This window comes from Trachinotus anak, unplaced genomic scaffold (genome assembly GCF_046630095.1).
Source record: "Trachinotus anak isolate AG129_WGS33_773 ecotype Australia unplaced genomic scaffold, CSIRO_AGI_Tana_v1 ptg000016l, whole genome shotgun sequence".
Classification (NCBI taxonomy): Eukaryota; Metazoa; Chordata; class Actinopteri; order Carangiformes; family Carangidae; genus Trachinotus; species Trachinotus anak.
Window position 1 is genome coordinate 1,911,323 of NW_027273867.1, and position 17,862 is coordinate 1,929,184.

Sequence of the window (17,862 nt, forward strand, 5' to 3'; positions counted from 1 at the left end):
AAACTCTAAAAAGGTTTTATTCGAGAAGTAGTTCATAGTGTATTTTGAGGGCTGCTTTGGATCCATCTCGTCTCTTTACGAAGCAAATGTAAGCAAAATAGAGGCTGCGGTGCAAGCAAGCAGCAACCTCTGAGGCTGAAAAATGAAACCTACACGGACGTGCCAAAAGCTGCAGTTCCTTGATTGGCCACTAGAGTCTGGCTCCAAAAGAGAGTCAAACCCCTTTGACTCCCATGTTAAAATGTCCAACTTTACAGCAGAAATAAACATGTTTACAGCCTGGTACAAAAAACGGTTTTGGTCTCTATAGATTGTAGAATAAATGTCAAGGAGCAATGCAGTGGTCAGGTTCTAATCTTACAGGAGAGTAAAGACAACCTCAAGGGGTCACCTGAAACTTATTAGGAATGATCTACAACAAATTTCATGGTGGTTCATCACTGCTCTTGGAAATTTTAGCACCAGGTCTCCCTCCTGGTAATTTTCTGCAACTTTCAGACACATTTCATGACCTTTAAACTCTTTCTACTCATGAAGGCCAATATATGTGGCTGGCAGACCTCATGCAAAAATTTTTTTGTTAAATTGTGCTTTTTTTTGCTACTATCCCCAGTAGGGTTGCCACCCATCCTGGTTTTCCGGGGGTGTTCTCTTTTTTGAGTGACTGTCCCAGAAAATTAATATTCTTTCCAGGGACACAAATTGTCCCATTTTTTTTGTGAAAATGCACTTCTAATTTAGGATTTCATGGTTTCAAATGTTTCCTTCCACTGCTATTCTGTTCTCCAAGCCTACAAACATAGGAAAACAGGTGCAACATTGATGATTGGCTTTACGTTTTTTTGATTGGTTGCAGAAATACAAAAGTTTATCTTATTGCCCAGCAACTGACATGTGCATCCACATCCACAACCCCAATGTCAATTCAAGCAGAGGGGATGAAACGGGTGCTAGCAAGCATGTTAGTTAAAAAAAAAATTAAAATAATCATATTTTGTCAGTGTGGTGAAATAGGGAAGAGATGGATGAGGAGGACGTCGTAACAAGTCGTGTGAAAAGCCAGTGTAGAGATCACTCTCCTCCCCTTCCCCTCCGCTCCAGCTGTGAATGAGTTGTGTCCAGATGAGCTAATAAAGGTGGTCCCTCTGACTTACAACATATAACACCCCCCACACCACCGCGAAAAAAAAAAATCAGATTAGTTTCCCGGTTTTTCCACACATCAAAGGTGGCAACCCCAAAAGCCAACATTAAATTTGGTAACATAGTGTAAAAAAGACACAGTGCCTTCGAGTGGGTGGGCACTCTTTGTTCTTTAAGCAATCGTGGGAGAAGACAGAAAGCGACACATTTTGGTTTTCAGTGTGGAGGTAGCATCATTTAGTGGCATCTCCACAAGATGGAACCGACTGACTGTGCCAAATTCTAGATGCCCTAATCCCTTATCCCCAACCCCGTGGCCTTTAGGGACTGAACAGCAGCCGGCAAACCAGAGATTAGCTTGGCCGCAGCTGGTTTCTGGTCAGGGCATGAGACTGACACCACTAGGTGCAGGAAGAGAAGGGGGCAAGAGATAAAGAGAGAGAAAAGCTAACAGGGAGGTTCTGGAAAGCAGTAACCTTTCCAATGATGAGTGCATTTCCCATTACTGCTCTGACACTGGATCCGGGGAGATGATTTAATGGTGGCATTTTGTTTTTGCTGACTTCACCTTTTTTCCCCCTATTAAAACAGAAAACACAAGAGCTAAGACTGGGGCTGTGTGGGAAGTGTGGCCAAGCAGCTAAAATCTATTACTCCCCAGCTTCTTTCCCCTTCTCTTTATCCCACCGATTCTGCCACATTGTAGGACTGCTCAAATACTTCCTGAGGTACATGCCCTGACTTCTCCTCCTCCGTAAATGGTTTCTGTCTTATCCTCCCTTAACTGCACTGTGTTTCCACCAATTTTTAATCATTACACACAGAACATGAACCCAAAAACTCTATAGCTGCCTTATATCTTAACTGACTACCTCATCACAGACTTGTTTTAAAGGAGATGCAGTGTGCTACATGCTGCATGTATTTTGAATGGAATTTCTGCAGCAGGGTACCAATTGAGTCGACAGTGTCTCTGGCGAGATCAGGGCTTGAGTTTGTCCCACAGAGGTGAGGACGTAGACCTCCTGCTGAAATCAACTCTTCTACAGTGTCGTACCCAGTTCACTGAGGCCCCCTGCTGGCAAACATGAGAAACTTGAGTCATACATAAAGCACCAGGTGAGAGCTGTAGAGATCACTCCCCTCGCCATCCCCTCCTTTCCAGCTGTGAATGAGTTGTGTCCAGATGAGCTAATAAAGGTAGTCGCTCTGACTTCACTTTCTCCATAGGTGCAACTTCAGCAGTCAATACATTACTTCCCCCTCTTGTAAAACAATGGCTCTTTTATAATGTTGCAATGACCCAACACTAAATCAAAAAGTAGGGGGTTTGCAAAGTCCAATAATCCACTCCTTACTATAGAGAGACACCAGCGCACTTTGTCATGGATGAGAGTCAATGGCTGAGTGCTTTGTGTCATATTGATTTCTGTCACGTGGCCACTCCCAAGGTAATTGCATTGCTCACTTGTGATAAATTCACTGCCTTGTTTCAGCCGCTTGGTTTCAGACACCAGTGTTGTTGGAGACAAAAGATGTTTTTAAAGCCAAAAACCCACCGTCAGTGCATGGGCCCATAACTGTGGGTACAAAGCAGTAGGGAAGCAACAAGCTCCATTAAGTGTTTCATTTATGTCTTGTTGATTTTTGTCATTGTTTCTGTTATAATGCAATGGAGAACGTGGAAACCAAAGCTTTTCTCAGTATCTCCTCTGGGGGTTCAGGCACAGAGAAGCTAATCAGAATTGATGATGCCCTCAACAGATAAACACCACTTCCTCACATTTAACTGATATATTCACACCTAAAGCAAGACTATGTAACTTTTTAGAGAAAAATTCTTTCTTTTGAGTTAAATATAAATGAAACACAACACAGTTCAATACACTCTGGGGTTTTGTTGATACCCTCCTACTGACAAAGGTGGGAGGATTAGGACTGTGGTATTCTTGAAAGGAACTAGTTGCTATGGTCTTGCAAAACTTTCCAAGAACCTGAATGTCCACCAAAATGTCCCCCTAACCCTTTAAAAAACTCTGCCTTGTGATCATCCGAACCTTACAAGGCAATGTGATTTAGACATTCTGGGAATGTACACTTTTTAGCTTGGTTAAGCCCATATGCAAATTAAGTGATTAAGTGACGATTAAGTCCTCAACAAAACATTTTTGATATGACCAACTAGGGACTTTATGGGAACTGCCTGTTTACATCTTGAAAGTCCTCTTTCGCATGACGTCTTTAAAGTCATATAGGGATTTTTAAAGTTCAGCACTTCCATGACCAAAAGAGGATATTTTGGGAAGGACCCCAAAGGTTCGGGATGTTCCATATCTTTAGAGAACTTTTTGGGAATGTTACCCAAGGTCTGCAGAACATCCCCTCCTACGGGGGATAATTTTCAGTTCTGTTTAACAGCTTCAATATAATAAAGTTTCATCTTCGCACTCATCAGTGTGATTTACTTTAGCTGTAGTGATACATCAGTGAATATTTCTGCAGGGTATGTGAATAAATGGAGGCTCTTTTTGGTTCCTCGAGTGATGACTCTTGCTCTTCATGAGACCTGGAAAGTAATGTGACAGTGATTTTGAAGCGCTGGATGAGATCGAACAACGTCATCTTAGATTTGTGGGCCATCAGCCTTATTCAGCAAGGACAGGTCCTGGGGTGATGCTCAAGGGGAGGGAGGATCTGAGAACTTCACACAGAGATTAAACGCCAGATGAAAGCGGACACGAATCGCCAACTGAGAGCAACATGTGTAGCAGACAAAAGCAATCAATCATGTCCCCGCCACCACCTCACCTCCAATAAGATTACATCAATCAATAACCTCTCTTATGAGTGATTGGATTTGTCAGTTTCAAACGTACAAAGTGGGGTATGGGTGGTGGTGGTGATGGTTTGGTGGGGGGGGGGGGGGGTTGCTCAATTTTCCCAATGATTAAAGCAGGGTCAAATTGCTTTGATAACATCAAGGACCTTGGAGTGGCTGTGTGTGCAAGGGCAGTGTTGGGAGCAGATATAGGCTGGTCGTAGCAGGTGACTCAGACACTGTCTGAGAGACTCAGAGCAACACCGGCTACATTACACAGATCAGCCAGCGAGGGTCCAAATGTACCGTCCTCCAAAGGCACAGTGCTGCTAAAATGGTTCCTCACTTTTATTTTTTTATTTTTTTTATTTTTTTAGAGGTTTTTGAATGCATGTTGATGGTTGAGCAAGGAAGGTACCACATGGACCTAAGGCGGGACAGGCAAACAGAAACCATTACAGGTGTATGTGTTGGGCTTAGACACATTTTAATTAATTAATCAAGCAAACATGCTCCAAAAAGTCCTTTTCTTTAAGCTTTCATTTTAGTGACACTAGCAGTGTGGCTCTGGGGATGGTTAGGGTCAGTCAGACCATCTCTCTGGTCCGGACTGAAATATCCCAAATATTGGATGGTTTGCCATGAAATTTTGCACAAACATTTGTAGTCGCCAAGGAACAGTTTATTATTGTTGACAGTGTATGTAGATGGTGATCCTGTGACTTTTTTTATCACCACTCTGAGGTTGATGTGTGATTTAAGTGAAATGTCTTGACAGCTATTGGATGGATTGCCATGAAATTTGATTGCATCCATTGTCAGCATCACTTGCTAAACGTCAGCTTGTTAACATTGTCATTGCGAGCATGTCACTATGCTGCTGAGGTCAGCATGAGCTGAACCCATGGCCGTAGACTCTAAATCTTGTTTTTAGTTGAGAATGTCTCTGACACAACAGAATAAATTAAATCACCAAATGAGACTGAAATGTCTGGTGGAATAAATGTGTTTGTGTATTTTTTCTGTGTCTATATTCTTGCACAAAACTGAATATTACACTAAGACATCCCACACACTGTCAATCATTGGCAGTCATTGGAATTTACAAAAGACACTGACAAATAGCCACTAGATGAATGCACCATGTAGTGAATATTTATTGGTACTGCATCTTGGTTAAATACTTAAGAAACTTTGGCATAACCTTCAATATCAGGCCATAGTGGTGAATTGGTAGGTACTCAATTACAGAGTAACTCTAACCTCTAATTCCTTCCTATAATTCATATATGTGTGTCTGTGTGTGTGTGTGTGTGTGTGTGTGTGTGTGTATGTGTGTATTTATACACACTAATTTCTCCAGTTGAAAGAGTAGGTTTAATTCACTTGTTCCTCTGATCAATGTAGATATCAACCAACTAATTTTATTTAATATGTGTGTGTGTGTATAAATACACACATACACACACACACACACACACACATATTAAGTAAAATTAGTTGGTTGATATCTACATTGATCAGAGGAACAAGTGAATTAAACCTACTCTTTCAACTGGAGAAATTTAGTCTTAGGATATACAATATAAAACAAGAGTTGAGGAGTTGTTTAAGACTTTTAACAGATTAGCAGGATAAGCAGTTTCCCCTGCTTCCAGACTTTGTCCTGTATCTGTCGGCGTACAGATACACATTGAAAAGAACTGATATTTGTTGGAATGTGTTATAAATGCTGGAATACCAGGTCCCTACAGACTGTGATTGTGTTACTGTGAGTGGGTGGACTGTCCAAGCTTCGTTTTGCAGAAAAAGAGGAAGAGGTTTAGCCCAGCGAGCTTCCCCACAACAGACAACAGCCATTACAAAGTGTTCATTAAGGTGTAGTACTTAGGGACGCAGGGGTGTAGTCATCACAGTTTTGCTAAATGAAAAGAGCACTCCTGTGAAGTTCGGAAGGTCTTCAACACTCTCCAGCAGCGTAACTTAGGATGGAGATTCATGTGAAATCAATTGCCGGTTTGTGTGCAACAATGGGAGTGTGCTCATTAGTGGAGAACACACACCTTGGTCATATGTCATCTATTCACTGGGTAGCCAGAGGGCACTTTAAATTCCCATTGTTTCCAGGCAGATACGCATGCTCAGCCCATCCAAGATTATGTGTGTGTGTGTGTGTGTGTGTGTGTGTGTGTGTGTGTGTGTGTGTGTGTGTGTGTGTGTGTGTGTGTGTGTGTGTCAGTGTTTCAGTGTTTCAGTGTAAGTGTGGGGGAGAGATCCACCTGCCTCAGCATATTTGTGTTAATGTGCAGCAGCTGTTTGCTTATGCCCCTACAACTCATAAGATGCCAATTATCTATGCCAATTAAATTTCTGCTCTGATTTTAGTAAATCTACCATGCTTAATGTGTAAACACTACAGGTGTATCATTACACCTGTTTCACAGCTTTTCTTAGTCTAGTGCCAGAGGGCTGCATTCCATAACTTCATGCTAATTAGAGTTTGGCTAGTCTCAGTCTACATAGCAGTGGAGTACCCACTGTGTTCTGTTGGTTACTTAAAGGATAATTCTGGTTTATTACAACATTTTTGGCCATCATTCTTAGTGATAACAAGTCACCAAGTTAATTGCTGAGGTCTGGGATCATGCTGTCAGCGTAGCCAGAAACAGTCACAGGTAGTGAGCCCACACAAACCGCCAGCTTAGCCAAATGTATTTGGAGGAAAACAAAGGTGACTGGTAAAATCATTACCTAGAGTGTCTGTTGAAAACATTCATGACAGTTTGTTAACAGACTGACTTGCTAGTTCAACCCTGGCCTAGTGTTCTTACCACAGTTGCACACCCACAGAGTTTTCCTACAGTGAGAAGAAGTGACTGTCAACATTTTAAGTGTGCTCACTTTCCCTCCAGATAAAGTGGTTTGAGACTGGGATAAACCAGAAAACCAGCTGAAACCTTCAGTGACTGCATAAACCACACGTGGATCATTTCCTGCAACTTGCACCGATCTTTTAGTCTTTGACAGACAGGAAGGAGTACAGACCTTAAGCTGTCTGTATTATTCTGGCAGTAAATGACCCCAGCAAATCCCACAAGAACACCAGTGGTTTCGTCCACAGTGATATTCACACTGAAGAGGCCAAAAAGGCCAAAAGGAATCAAAGAGTTTGGGTTGAGAATGAGTGAATTTGTATAACAAATGTAACTTCAGGTAAAGCTATTTATTTACAGGTACAGCTCTCTCAGGCTGCACAAAAGTCACATCATTGGTTGCTGACATCAGTCACAAATATAACAAAAAAAATTGTTATCAGACAGACTAATGATTAGAATTCTTACATATCACATTCTTACTCATATTCATTATGTGTGTCCCTGCCTTTACATATCTGACTAAGCTCTCAGGTTATATAAAACCCGTCTGATTGTCTGACTCAATACACAGAGATACAGACATGAAAATATAGAAAAAGTACAATAGAAATATATCAGCCTAGTAGCCTTCATACCTTCAGTATGGCTAGATTTAAATAGACTATATTTTAAAAAGATATAGTTCAATTGTATATATATATATATATATATATTTAGATATATAGGAGTCTATCTAACTAACTATCCATCACTCAGTAATTCACACACCAACAGTGCATGTAATGACCACTTAGTAAATAACACAGAAATATAAACATGAACAGGAATACACTGATACCTGAAGAAAACATGGCAGACTGACACCACAGGAACACAAAGATATCTGTAGATGACACTGTGTTTGCTGCAATGTTTGGAAAGTTTATTAGAAACTGCATGCAAAGCATTCACTGTGCATGGAGGTTTGGTCATAGTCACTGCCCTCATGGGTACTGACTTAAAGCAAAGGAATGCATAATGACCCTCAACAAACAGCTGACTCCTCCACGTTTAGATGGAAGGTGTGCTCGGTCCTATGTTACCATCAAACTGCCTAATTTCTTTCAGCACACACATCCAACACGAAGCAGGCTTCATTGTTGAGGATTAGTAGTTGATCTCAAAACACTGGATAGACAGCAATAAATCATATACAGACAGCTTCTTGGAAAGAGCGTATAACATGATTTCATGATATTCATCCTGAAACCAAAGCATTGAAAGGGCCAAACAGTCCGAACCAAATGAAACAGAATCAGTGTGGAGGAGCAGCGACCACCTGCTGATTTCTCATTTTACTGACTGAGGTGAAGAGCAGGGCTCAGGAGTGACAGTGATGTGTCTGTTAGGAAGAAAACATCATGTAACAATTATCAAAGTAGAGACTGGAGATCCACTGAATAACTATATATGGGTCCTTTAAAATCATATATTGGGATATCTCAAATATAGGTTCATTCAACAGTTTAACCAATTCTGTTCATCCACCTGTAAGGTATATTCTGCTTAAACATTCTGTATTTCAAACCTTGGACTCATTTAAAAAAATGATTACAGAGGAAGCACTGCTCATGCTGCTCTGCTTTACGGCATGAAAAAATAACATTTTTCTTTCTCTTATCTCTGGTGGTACGGATGTACACAGTTTTATTTGTTTTTTGGAGGGTTTTTTCTTTGATATTTCTTGGGTTGTCTATCTCCGAATTTTGCCTCTACACCAATAAAATGGAGGCGGCGTCTTTCTATAAACAAATTTCCCCGTTAATCTGGTTAATTCACACAACCCAGTGTCACTTCTCATTGGAGGTATTTTTTTTTGTACCAAAAGTCCTAAAGAAAAATAGATATACATGATATTTCTAAACATGAAAACAAATATGTGTTAGCTGTACCCACTTATCCTTTAGTTTCCTTGTAGTTATAGGGAGCAGGAGCCGATGGCAGTTGACCTTGACCAATCAAAATAGTCCTTAGCAACCCAGCAGTTACAGTGAGATATTATTAACTTAATTTAATAGTGCAGCCCTGTACACAGTGCTTGAATAGCTACCAATGCTCTAAAACAGCATCACAAATTTAACACCAGAATTATTCATTTGTTTTTAATACAAACTACTAATAGACAATAATTCATGTGCACAAGTGATCAAGTTGTATCAGCTTGTTCTATGTTGTTTACTTCTGCACAGCTCCACATGGCTCAGACACTTTACATTGGGATGACGTCAGTCACTTTAAAATCACTTCTCTATGCTCTGAGAAAGTTTTGCAAGTAGAAGCTTGGACCCATTTCCAGCTCTCTTAATACATTCCTGATCTCACAGTTACAGTTCTACCATGCTGATGTTTAGCAGGTGTAATGGACACGGTTCTTAGTTTAGTGTGTTAGCATGCGTGTTAGTAATGCATTAAAATGTCTGAAAAGACCAGACCAATGTTATTTATTTTGGTGAGTTAATGATAGTATACTATAATTCAGCTCCCTGTAAAAACCACCGTTCAGGTGACACTGAAGGAATCCAAACCACTGACTGCAGTGATGGAAATGGTGGTGAAGTTCTGGTGTCTTTTGGCATTGTTCTGATTGAGAGCCCTAATGGCAGAGAATCACATATTGTGTGTTTAATACTAAACGTAATGAGCACCTGAGGTTTATGGGTATGCTTTGAGTCTTGCAGGTATTCAGACAGACCTGATGATGGCGCTAGATAGAAAGTCAGAGGGTCACCAGAGTTCTTACATTTCATCCCAAGAGAAACATGAAAATCTGAATCAAATTTCATGGCAATCTAATCCGAGCCCTAGAGAAAAAAGTCAGTGGATCAGAAAAGTCAGCAGGAGTCATCCTCTGGCAACAGTAAATGTCTGTGTGATTTTTTTTTTTTTTTTTTTTTGCTAGTTCACGCAGTAAATGTTGAGATATTCACAGAATAAGTGACTTTGACCTCCTGGTAGAATTAGAGAAAAAGTCAGAGGATCACCAAATCCTCTGGGCAGCAGTAATAACTGTCCTACACGCATTAAAGATATTTCACTCTGGACCAAAGAACTGAAATAGACCTCATATTGTGCCTCACACAGCTGCTGATTTTTGCCTGCTTTCGTTACTTGTTTTCCCAACACTTACAATCTCTACACCATGAGAACCTTCATTCATTACAATGTGGCTGTACTGAGTAAAAACTCAATTGCCTGTATAGATTGTGACTTTACTGTCACCAACCACCAGAGGCCACACTGAATATTAAAATAGAGTCAGGTGGTTACGAGAGGATTATGTTCTTTGATTTTTCAAGTGCATTTAACACCATCTGACCCCCCATTCTCAAAGACAAGCTCGAAGGCATGGGGGTGGATCCCTCCTTCCTGGGATTGTGGATTACCTCACAAGACGACCACAGTACATCAGGCTGGTAACTGTGTCTCAGGGACAGTGGTGAGCAGCACTGGGGCTCCTCAGGGGACCATTCTGGCTCCGTTCCTGTTCACCCTGTATATGAATTTCCCCTCATTTCTATATTTTTGTGTAATTAACTTGATAAAATACATTCATAAATTTAACATTGTTAAAGACTCCTTGCGAAGTTACTCAATATGATATGTTGTCAAGCACCGTAAGAAATATTGTTATAAATTTCTGATTCAGGTCAGTTAAAGATAATGAATGACTCAGACCTGCTTTATAATTGTAGCAGCATAGTGGGCTAGTGCTGAAACAAGAAATAGGTTAATTGATTAGTTGACTGACAGAAAATAAATTGTCAAAAAATGTCAATAACTCAGTAAGGCTCATAAAACACCCAACAACAGGAAGTTGAGTCAATACTGCTGGGTCTATCTGAACAACAGGAAAATGACCTGTGACTGTAGAGCAAAGAGAGAAGACTTTTCTTTTAATCATTTATGAGGCTGACTGCCCTTCAACAAGCTCCCCGAGCCTGGTAAACACACACGCACCACAATTAGAGCCAGTTATGTCCTAATCAATGAAGGAGATTCACATTCTTCAGTGAAAATCTGATAACAGCAGTAACAGACAGGGAGGTCAACCCGAACCCTCTCTATTCATCTCCATTACTGGGGAAAGAAGGACAGCATGAGGGGTTTGAAGACAGGGAGAGAAAGTCAACAAGACAGTAACGACTGTAAGCTTCAAAGAGACTTTTCAAGACTTGAGCAAGGACAGAGTTTTAGATCAATTACAGGACACATGAATAAGAGTGGATTTGCAGTGCAAAGAAACCTGCCATAACACATTTAATTTACGACAGTGAGGTGTTATACTGCAGCGTTTGTCAGAGTTATTTCAAGAGCAACTTTTAAAGGTATTCAAATGAAATGAACAACTTTTATATAAATAAAAATATTTCAACGTATATTGAATGGATTGCCATGGCATAGATATTAGTGTCTGCTAGTGATTTTGGTGAGCATCTGACTTTTCTTCAAGCGCCATCAACAGGTCAGAATTTTAGTTTGTCAAGAACTTGATTTATGAGCTAACACCTGCAAAACTAATGACTTACCCATCAGTCTCGGCTGTGCTTTAGTTTTAGCTCCAACAAAAATACTGCTCCAGCCATTCAAAAACAAGCTGTGTGACACACCTTTTGACTGCAGCTATGTGGGAATTTGGACCATGGAACTGCTCAAACTGCAGACAACTGGCCAAAACATTTCTGACCTGCCAGAAATCCAGAAAAACAACCATCCCTGCAGCACTGCACTGATCTGGGTGTTATGGCCATCTGTCCATACAAAGCATCTCCTCAGTGAAAGTTTGCTAAAAAGCAGCTGAAGGACTCTGAGACTGTGGGAAACAATATTCTCTGGTCTGATGAAACCAAGACTGAACTATGTGGCCTCATTTTTCAGTGTCGTGTCTGGAGGGAACCAGTCACCACTCATCACCTGACTGACACCATCGTAACGGTGAAGCATGGTGGAGGCAGCATCAGGCTGTAGGGGTGTCTTTCAGTGGCAGGGACAGGGAGACTGGTCAGGGTTGAGGAAAAGCTGAACAGAGAAAACTACAGAGAGATCCTTGATGAAAACCTGGTCCTGAGGTCCAGGACCTCAGACTGGGCCAAAGCTTCACCCTCCAACAGGATAGTGACCCTAAGCACACAGCCAAACTTTGTGAATGTCTTCGAGAGGCTGCTACAAAACTTGAATCAAGGGCTCTGAATACTTGAATGCACTGTGTGTGCCGTAAACTGGACAGTTTAGGATAATATTTGCTGCCTTGCTTGTTTCAGATGCGAAACCCGGTTGCTGAATTATCTGCTTATGCTTTTAAAACTCAAGACATACACAAGTGCAACCTCTAGGTTTAAGCATGGTAATCATTTTCTGCAGGCATACAGTACTTTTTTAAGTTTTCCTGTGTGTGTGTGTGTGTGTGTGGTCTGACCCACGTTGCTTCATCTGAGGACAGAGGCAGTCTTGACAGACATGCATCTGACACTAACAAGGCCTGTATTTATCTGGTCGCTGATACGAACCATTGGACAGTCATTGGCTGCGTAAGGTCAAGGGAGTGGACTGATTAGAGGGACTTTGGAATGCATTAACAAAGTCTGACTGACTGACAAATGGCTGCTTGTCATCATCCATCATTGCTCCTGAGCTGGCCTCATCACTGAAGGAAGACGGTGCTTTTATTTATGTGACATGTAACACCTGTCCTTCCTGTTTGTGCCTCAGGTGTGATGAGTGCCGGCTCTGCTATCACTTTGGGTGTCTGGACCCCCCACTGAAGAAATCCCCCAAGCAGACAGGATATGGCTGGATCTGCCAAGAGTGTGACACATCCTCCTCCAAGGTGAGTGTGTGTACAGTTTGTGTGCATGTCTGAATGCAACAGAGGAAAGATTCAGTTTGGGGTTTGGCCAGCCTGCCAAGAGATTAGCGTGTACATCCTTTGTGTTTGTTTTGGCTCGTGTGCTTGTTTGGTTAAATTATAACTATCAAAAAAAAGGAATTAACATTTTGTGCATTTTTCTGTAGTGATAGTGATTTTTTTTATTATTATTATTTTTTGGTACCAACTGACAGTGTCGGTACAATCATTTGATTTCTGAAATGTCTGTATGGGAGGACACTGACAATAGTTTGTTATATCTCTTCTAATAGTGTAAAAGCCCTCAGCTGTGACCTCAGCACCACATACATTACTCTCTTGTTATGCTGCATTCACTGCGTGAACAGAATTGGACATTGGGAATCAGAAATCCAAGTTGGGAGCATTCAATCTTCTCCAAGGTGGACATCCCCATTATTAGCCTTGTTGTTGTCAAAACATATAAATTGTCTAAATTAACTATTTAGCTATAGCTCCCTTTTATTAGCTGAACCAATGGAATTAGCATTAATACTGGATTTTGTTGCAGGGCATCTGTCAGTGGTTATAGACCGTTTTCAGAATCTCTGCCTCTGGCTTCCTTTATGTGTAGCGTACCAAGGCCAAAATATTATAATTTGAAATCCTCGTTATATGGGGCACCAGTCCAGTCTCTTCAGAGACAAACATTTATTAATCCATAAATTCAATTCATCAGTCTAATATCAGAAACCATGACTTCTTGATTCAGTGGATCTCCAGTCTCTAATTCAGAGTAACTCAACAGGACAATGACTGATTTATTAACTACACTACTACTTACAAGGTAAATGCAATGTCTAACAATCAGCAGGATGATGAGGCTCTTCACACATATGGCTATACAACTAAATGATAAGCTACTACTACAAATGAAATCTGATGATTCATTATTATTTTATGTCAACATCAACCCAGTCGTAAACAGAATGTTAAGATCTCGCCCACTGTGAGTTGCGCTGTAGCTGGAGATCCGGCTGGAAACCAAAGCAGAGCGGAGCCCAGTGACTCTGGGTGGATCTTCCCAGGGGCGTCGTTCCATTGCCAGGCGATGGTTCTTGCCGGTGTCTGTCCGTGTTTTCAGCTTCAGATGAAGTCTGCCAGCAGACTCTCTTTCTGGTGCACTCTTGATTTCTTTCTAGGCCTCTCAGACGGTAGTGGGCAGATCATGTTAATGCTCGAGTTACTTAACTTTAGATAGGCCTAACTTTAGAGGGGACTGGCTTTGGTCAGGTGACTCTAAAACTGTCATAAAATCAGCAAAAATTGAACCAGTGATGATATTTTAAAAAGTTACAAAAATATTCTGAGGCACTTCTGCTGCTTGATTCAGTTGGTTTTGACCTGGCTTATAAAAATAAAAGATTGCATATGTGGGAAAATGACTTGGAGCATGTGGAAGAAGAGAGAACAAAGAGCATGTGCACAAAAACGATAAAGAAGACTGGCACCGAGCCAACAGCAGCAGCAAATCAACAGATGCCAAAAGGCAAAAGCAGCATGTGACATGATCACAACAGTTTTATCCCCTGGGGGCTGGCACACATTTCAGGGAGGTTACCCGTGTTCTCCTTTCATTTCAAGACATTGTGGTCGTTTGTGGTGTCTTTTGTGAAGGATGCTGACACTATGGTCACATGACAGATATGGTCTTGAAATCTATGTGGTGCATCTCAGCTCTCAGGATTGACTTATTATACAAAACATCACACTGGTTACAGAATAGTTTGATGGTTGATTTTATAATTTGACTCAGATCTGTGTCTGTGAGGAGTAAACAGTTGGTTACTCCTGGATTAAAATGGATTGGGATGTGGCAAATTTATGATTCTTTTATATAAAGAGGGACAGAGGAAGAGGAGGAATCCTTAGTTTGTGTGTGTTTGTGTGTGTGTGTGTGTGTGTGTGTGTGTGTGTGTGTGTGTGTGCGTGCATGTGCGTGTGTGTGTGAGAGAGAGAGAGACACAGAGTCCAGGATTTACACTTTAGTGTTAATCACAGTCCTTTTGGTGGTTACGTTTCCTATATTAGTAAGAATCAAATACCAATTCAATCTTAGTGTTACACAAATGGAGGATCTGGTTGTTGACTGCAATCTTGTGTGCATTGGTTGATCCTCTGGAGATGACCCTTTGACCCATGGTCTGACTGTATATGTCTATGTGACCTGCTAAAAGCTGGTCTGTTTGTGGAAGAAGGGTCCTTTAACTCTGTTTCCTATCAGTGTGATAGTTTGATGGTAGGAAGAGTAAGAAAGTGTCAGTTTCACAGTGATAACTCTGCATGTCCTTACTATGAACTTCTTTAATGGCTTGTGACTGATGCCAGGCCAGGTGTGACCACTACACAGTAAACAGTATAATGTGAACCAGGATGTACAATGTGCTGAGATCACAGACTGAGCTACTTAAAGTTACTTTAAATGTTGCTATCACCTCATCTGGACACATGAAAGAAAGACAGCAAGCATTTGCTGGACTCCTCATTTCTACAATACAGAACAAACACAGCACTGTCCAGGGGTCAGCAGGTGTCAAAATAACATGATCGGAAAGTAACATTGTGAATTCATCGGAACATGCAAGGCAAACCTGATTCATTCCCAAGTGGAGTAGAAACAACATGGAGGCCCTCCTAAATGTGTAATGTTGTAATGGGAAGACAACAAATGGTTGATTAAATATTCATAGTCTATACCGTAGTGTGCCATTGAAGTTGAATTTGTGCCTATTAACAATTATGGAATCAGTAAGAGTTTTCCAGTGGATGTTTTGAATGAATGAATCTTGGTGCTGCTCATGGTAATGATATAGAAACAGGCTTTTCACATGTGCCAATGATTTCTGGAACGTGTTAGCTCATTTTGGATTTCCAAGGGGCGTTATTAACAATTGCAGACCAAAATGTCTAAGCAGCCTACAGAATCAAAAGTGGAGCTGTGATGGTGTAGCATCAATATGCTAATCCTAACAGCCAATTCATATGGCTTCAAGTTAAACATAACAGGCATTTGACATAATGTGATTAGGTAGGCATTTGCATGTAAGGTGAACTTCATCCACGACAGTTCCCATAAGGTTTTCTTGGGAAACCTTGGATGCCAATATGTCTTGCCATTTTCTGTTCAGCAGCCAGGAGTCCGGGCTGCTAAATATAAGTTGCATATTTCTGCTTCATCATGGAGTCCAAGCAGAGTCCAAGCGACAAGGCAGTGATTCACAGAGTGGGCGCTTCCTTTATCTATCCTTTGGCAACAAGCATGGCCAGTCGGTCAGTTAAGCTTTTACCACCCATCTTTCTCATAAGTAAATCTGTAAGTGCAGTTTTTTGCTATTCTTTTAGAGAAAATACACTGTCTAGTTCATTTAATACTGACTTAATACTGTCTTCCCCACGTTATGTAGGATGCATGAAGGATGCAGAATCTGATTGGTTAAAGTTAGCCCATGATAGATGGTGATTGACAGATGGTTCATCCAGTCACCTAATGTTGTTCATGATTGTGATTGGCCCAACCTGTCTCAGGAAGGATGGAAAAACTCGGATGCTGGTCTGGTTTCCTGGCTACATTTGAAAGTAGTCAAAACATGCTGAACGACATTATCTTAGTCTGAAATTTTAAGATTTTGTCCTAAAGTGACACAGAATGTACAGAAATTTCAATTTCTTACTGTTTATTCTCATGTAGCTGATACAAATGTTTGTACATACACATAGAATAGAGTAGACATAAAATTCTGCTAAAGAAAAATGTAGGAACACATGGGTTAAATTCCATTTGACTCCTGCTTCCCCACTTATTGTTGCACTATTTCCTGTGAAGCCCAAAGCTAACACTCTAGCATATTACTGCAAGTCTCCTTTAACTTACTGTAATTCTGTCAAATTGAGAATCAATAAATAAAATACAGTACAGTACCTGTCTGCATTAAAAATAGATCTTTAAAATCAGGATTTAATTTCCATTAGAAAACACATCAACATCACATCATCCCTGCAGAACTGTTTTTAAAAAAAAATACTTTTCTACCTGTTTGGTTGTTTTTATTGAATTATATTGCAATGAAGCCTAACATTTGACTGCCTTTCAACATAATTGATAAATGTATCCCGATTTCCATCTCACTTTAAACAAGTAGTCTGTCCTACTGGGCTCTATCTTTGTGGAAAATAGGGGCTGATTGATGCTGGGAATGGGGAAGTTAATTATAAAAGCCACAGTAGAAATGCTGAATCACAGGAATTAAACATTTAATTTTGAAGAAAACCAAAAGGTTAAAGCTCTCTTTCAATGTTCAGTGGTCACCATATAACCACATAAAAATCAAATTTGTTTTAAAATGTTGTATTAGTCTGTTTTTGCTTGAATATACAACTTCGGTGCCATCTATGTTTTTATTTGACTTTTAGTAGTATATATACACATAGTAATATATTTGGTAACATATTCAACAGAATAATTTACTCCAACCTTAGCTAAGCTGATGGTGTCATCTTTGCTCTTTGGCATAGGTGACCGCTAGTTCATACCATTTAGGAACTCATGAAGACAACATGAATGTCAGCATGTGTCCATCACCATGTGCCAGTATCAGATCTGCCTTCTTATATCCAGAAAGGGATTTAGGGTTAGTTCCTGTCAGTTGGGATCCCAGTCAAACATCTAATGAACCACAGCACAGTTCTGCTAAGACAAAAACAGCAGAGTTTTTTCAGGCTTCTTGGTATGTTTATATGATATGTTTAGTCATAGTTTATGTTGACATTTGTCATAAAACTATAACCACTTTTTTCAGTTAGAGAATTATACCTAGAATCACTTTATTATATTGTCATCTGATTGTGGTTCCACTCAATAGTATTCCTTGCAATGGCAGATTAATTGTGTTATCTAAAAAGGAAAGCATATTTTAAAAACTGTAAAACAATTATTACCTCTATGGTGGTCATCCAGATTTCATAGAACCTTAGTGCCATAGATAACTTGCATTGGGAGCTGTAATTAAAATTCATCAAGATAGCATGCAACTAACAGCAGAGTTGGCCGTCCAGCTAAATTGAGTAAATGGGCAAGAAGGGCCTTGGTCAACCTACCAGAACAACAA

The 17,862-nt window shown here is 40.4% G+C and overlaps 1 protein-coding gene across 2 annotated transcripts in view; it reads left to right on the forward strand.

Moving 5' to 3' along the window:
• Positions 1 to 17,862, forward strand: part of phf14 (PHD finger protein 14) — a 96,415-nt gene that overhangs the window by 50,378 nt on the left and 28,175 nt on the right. For both annotated transcript variants that reach the window (XM_071499587.1, XM_071499588.1), the window contains exon 17: positions 12,583 to 12,700. In XM_071499587.1, the coding sequence (XP_071355688.1) occupies positions 12,583 to 12,700 (118 nt within the window). The remainder of the gene's footprint in view (positions 1 to 12,582; positions 12,701 to 17,862) is intronic.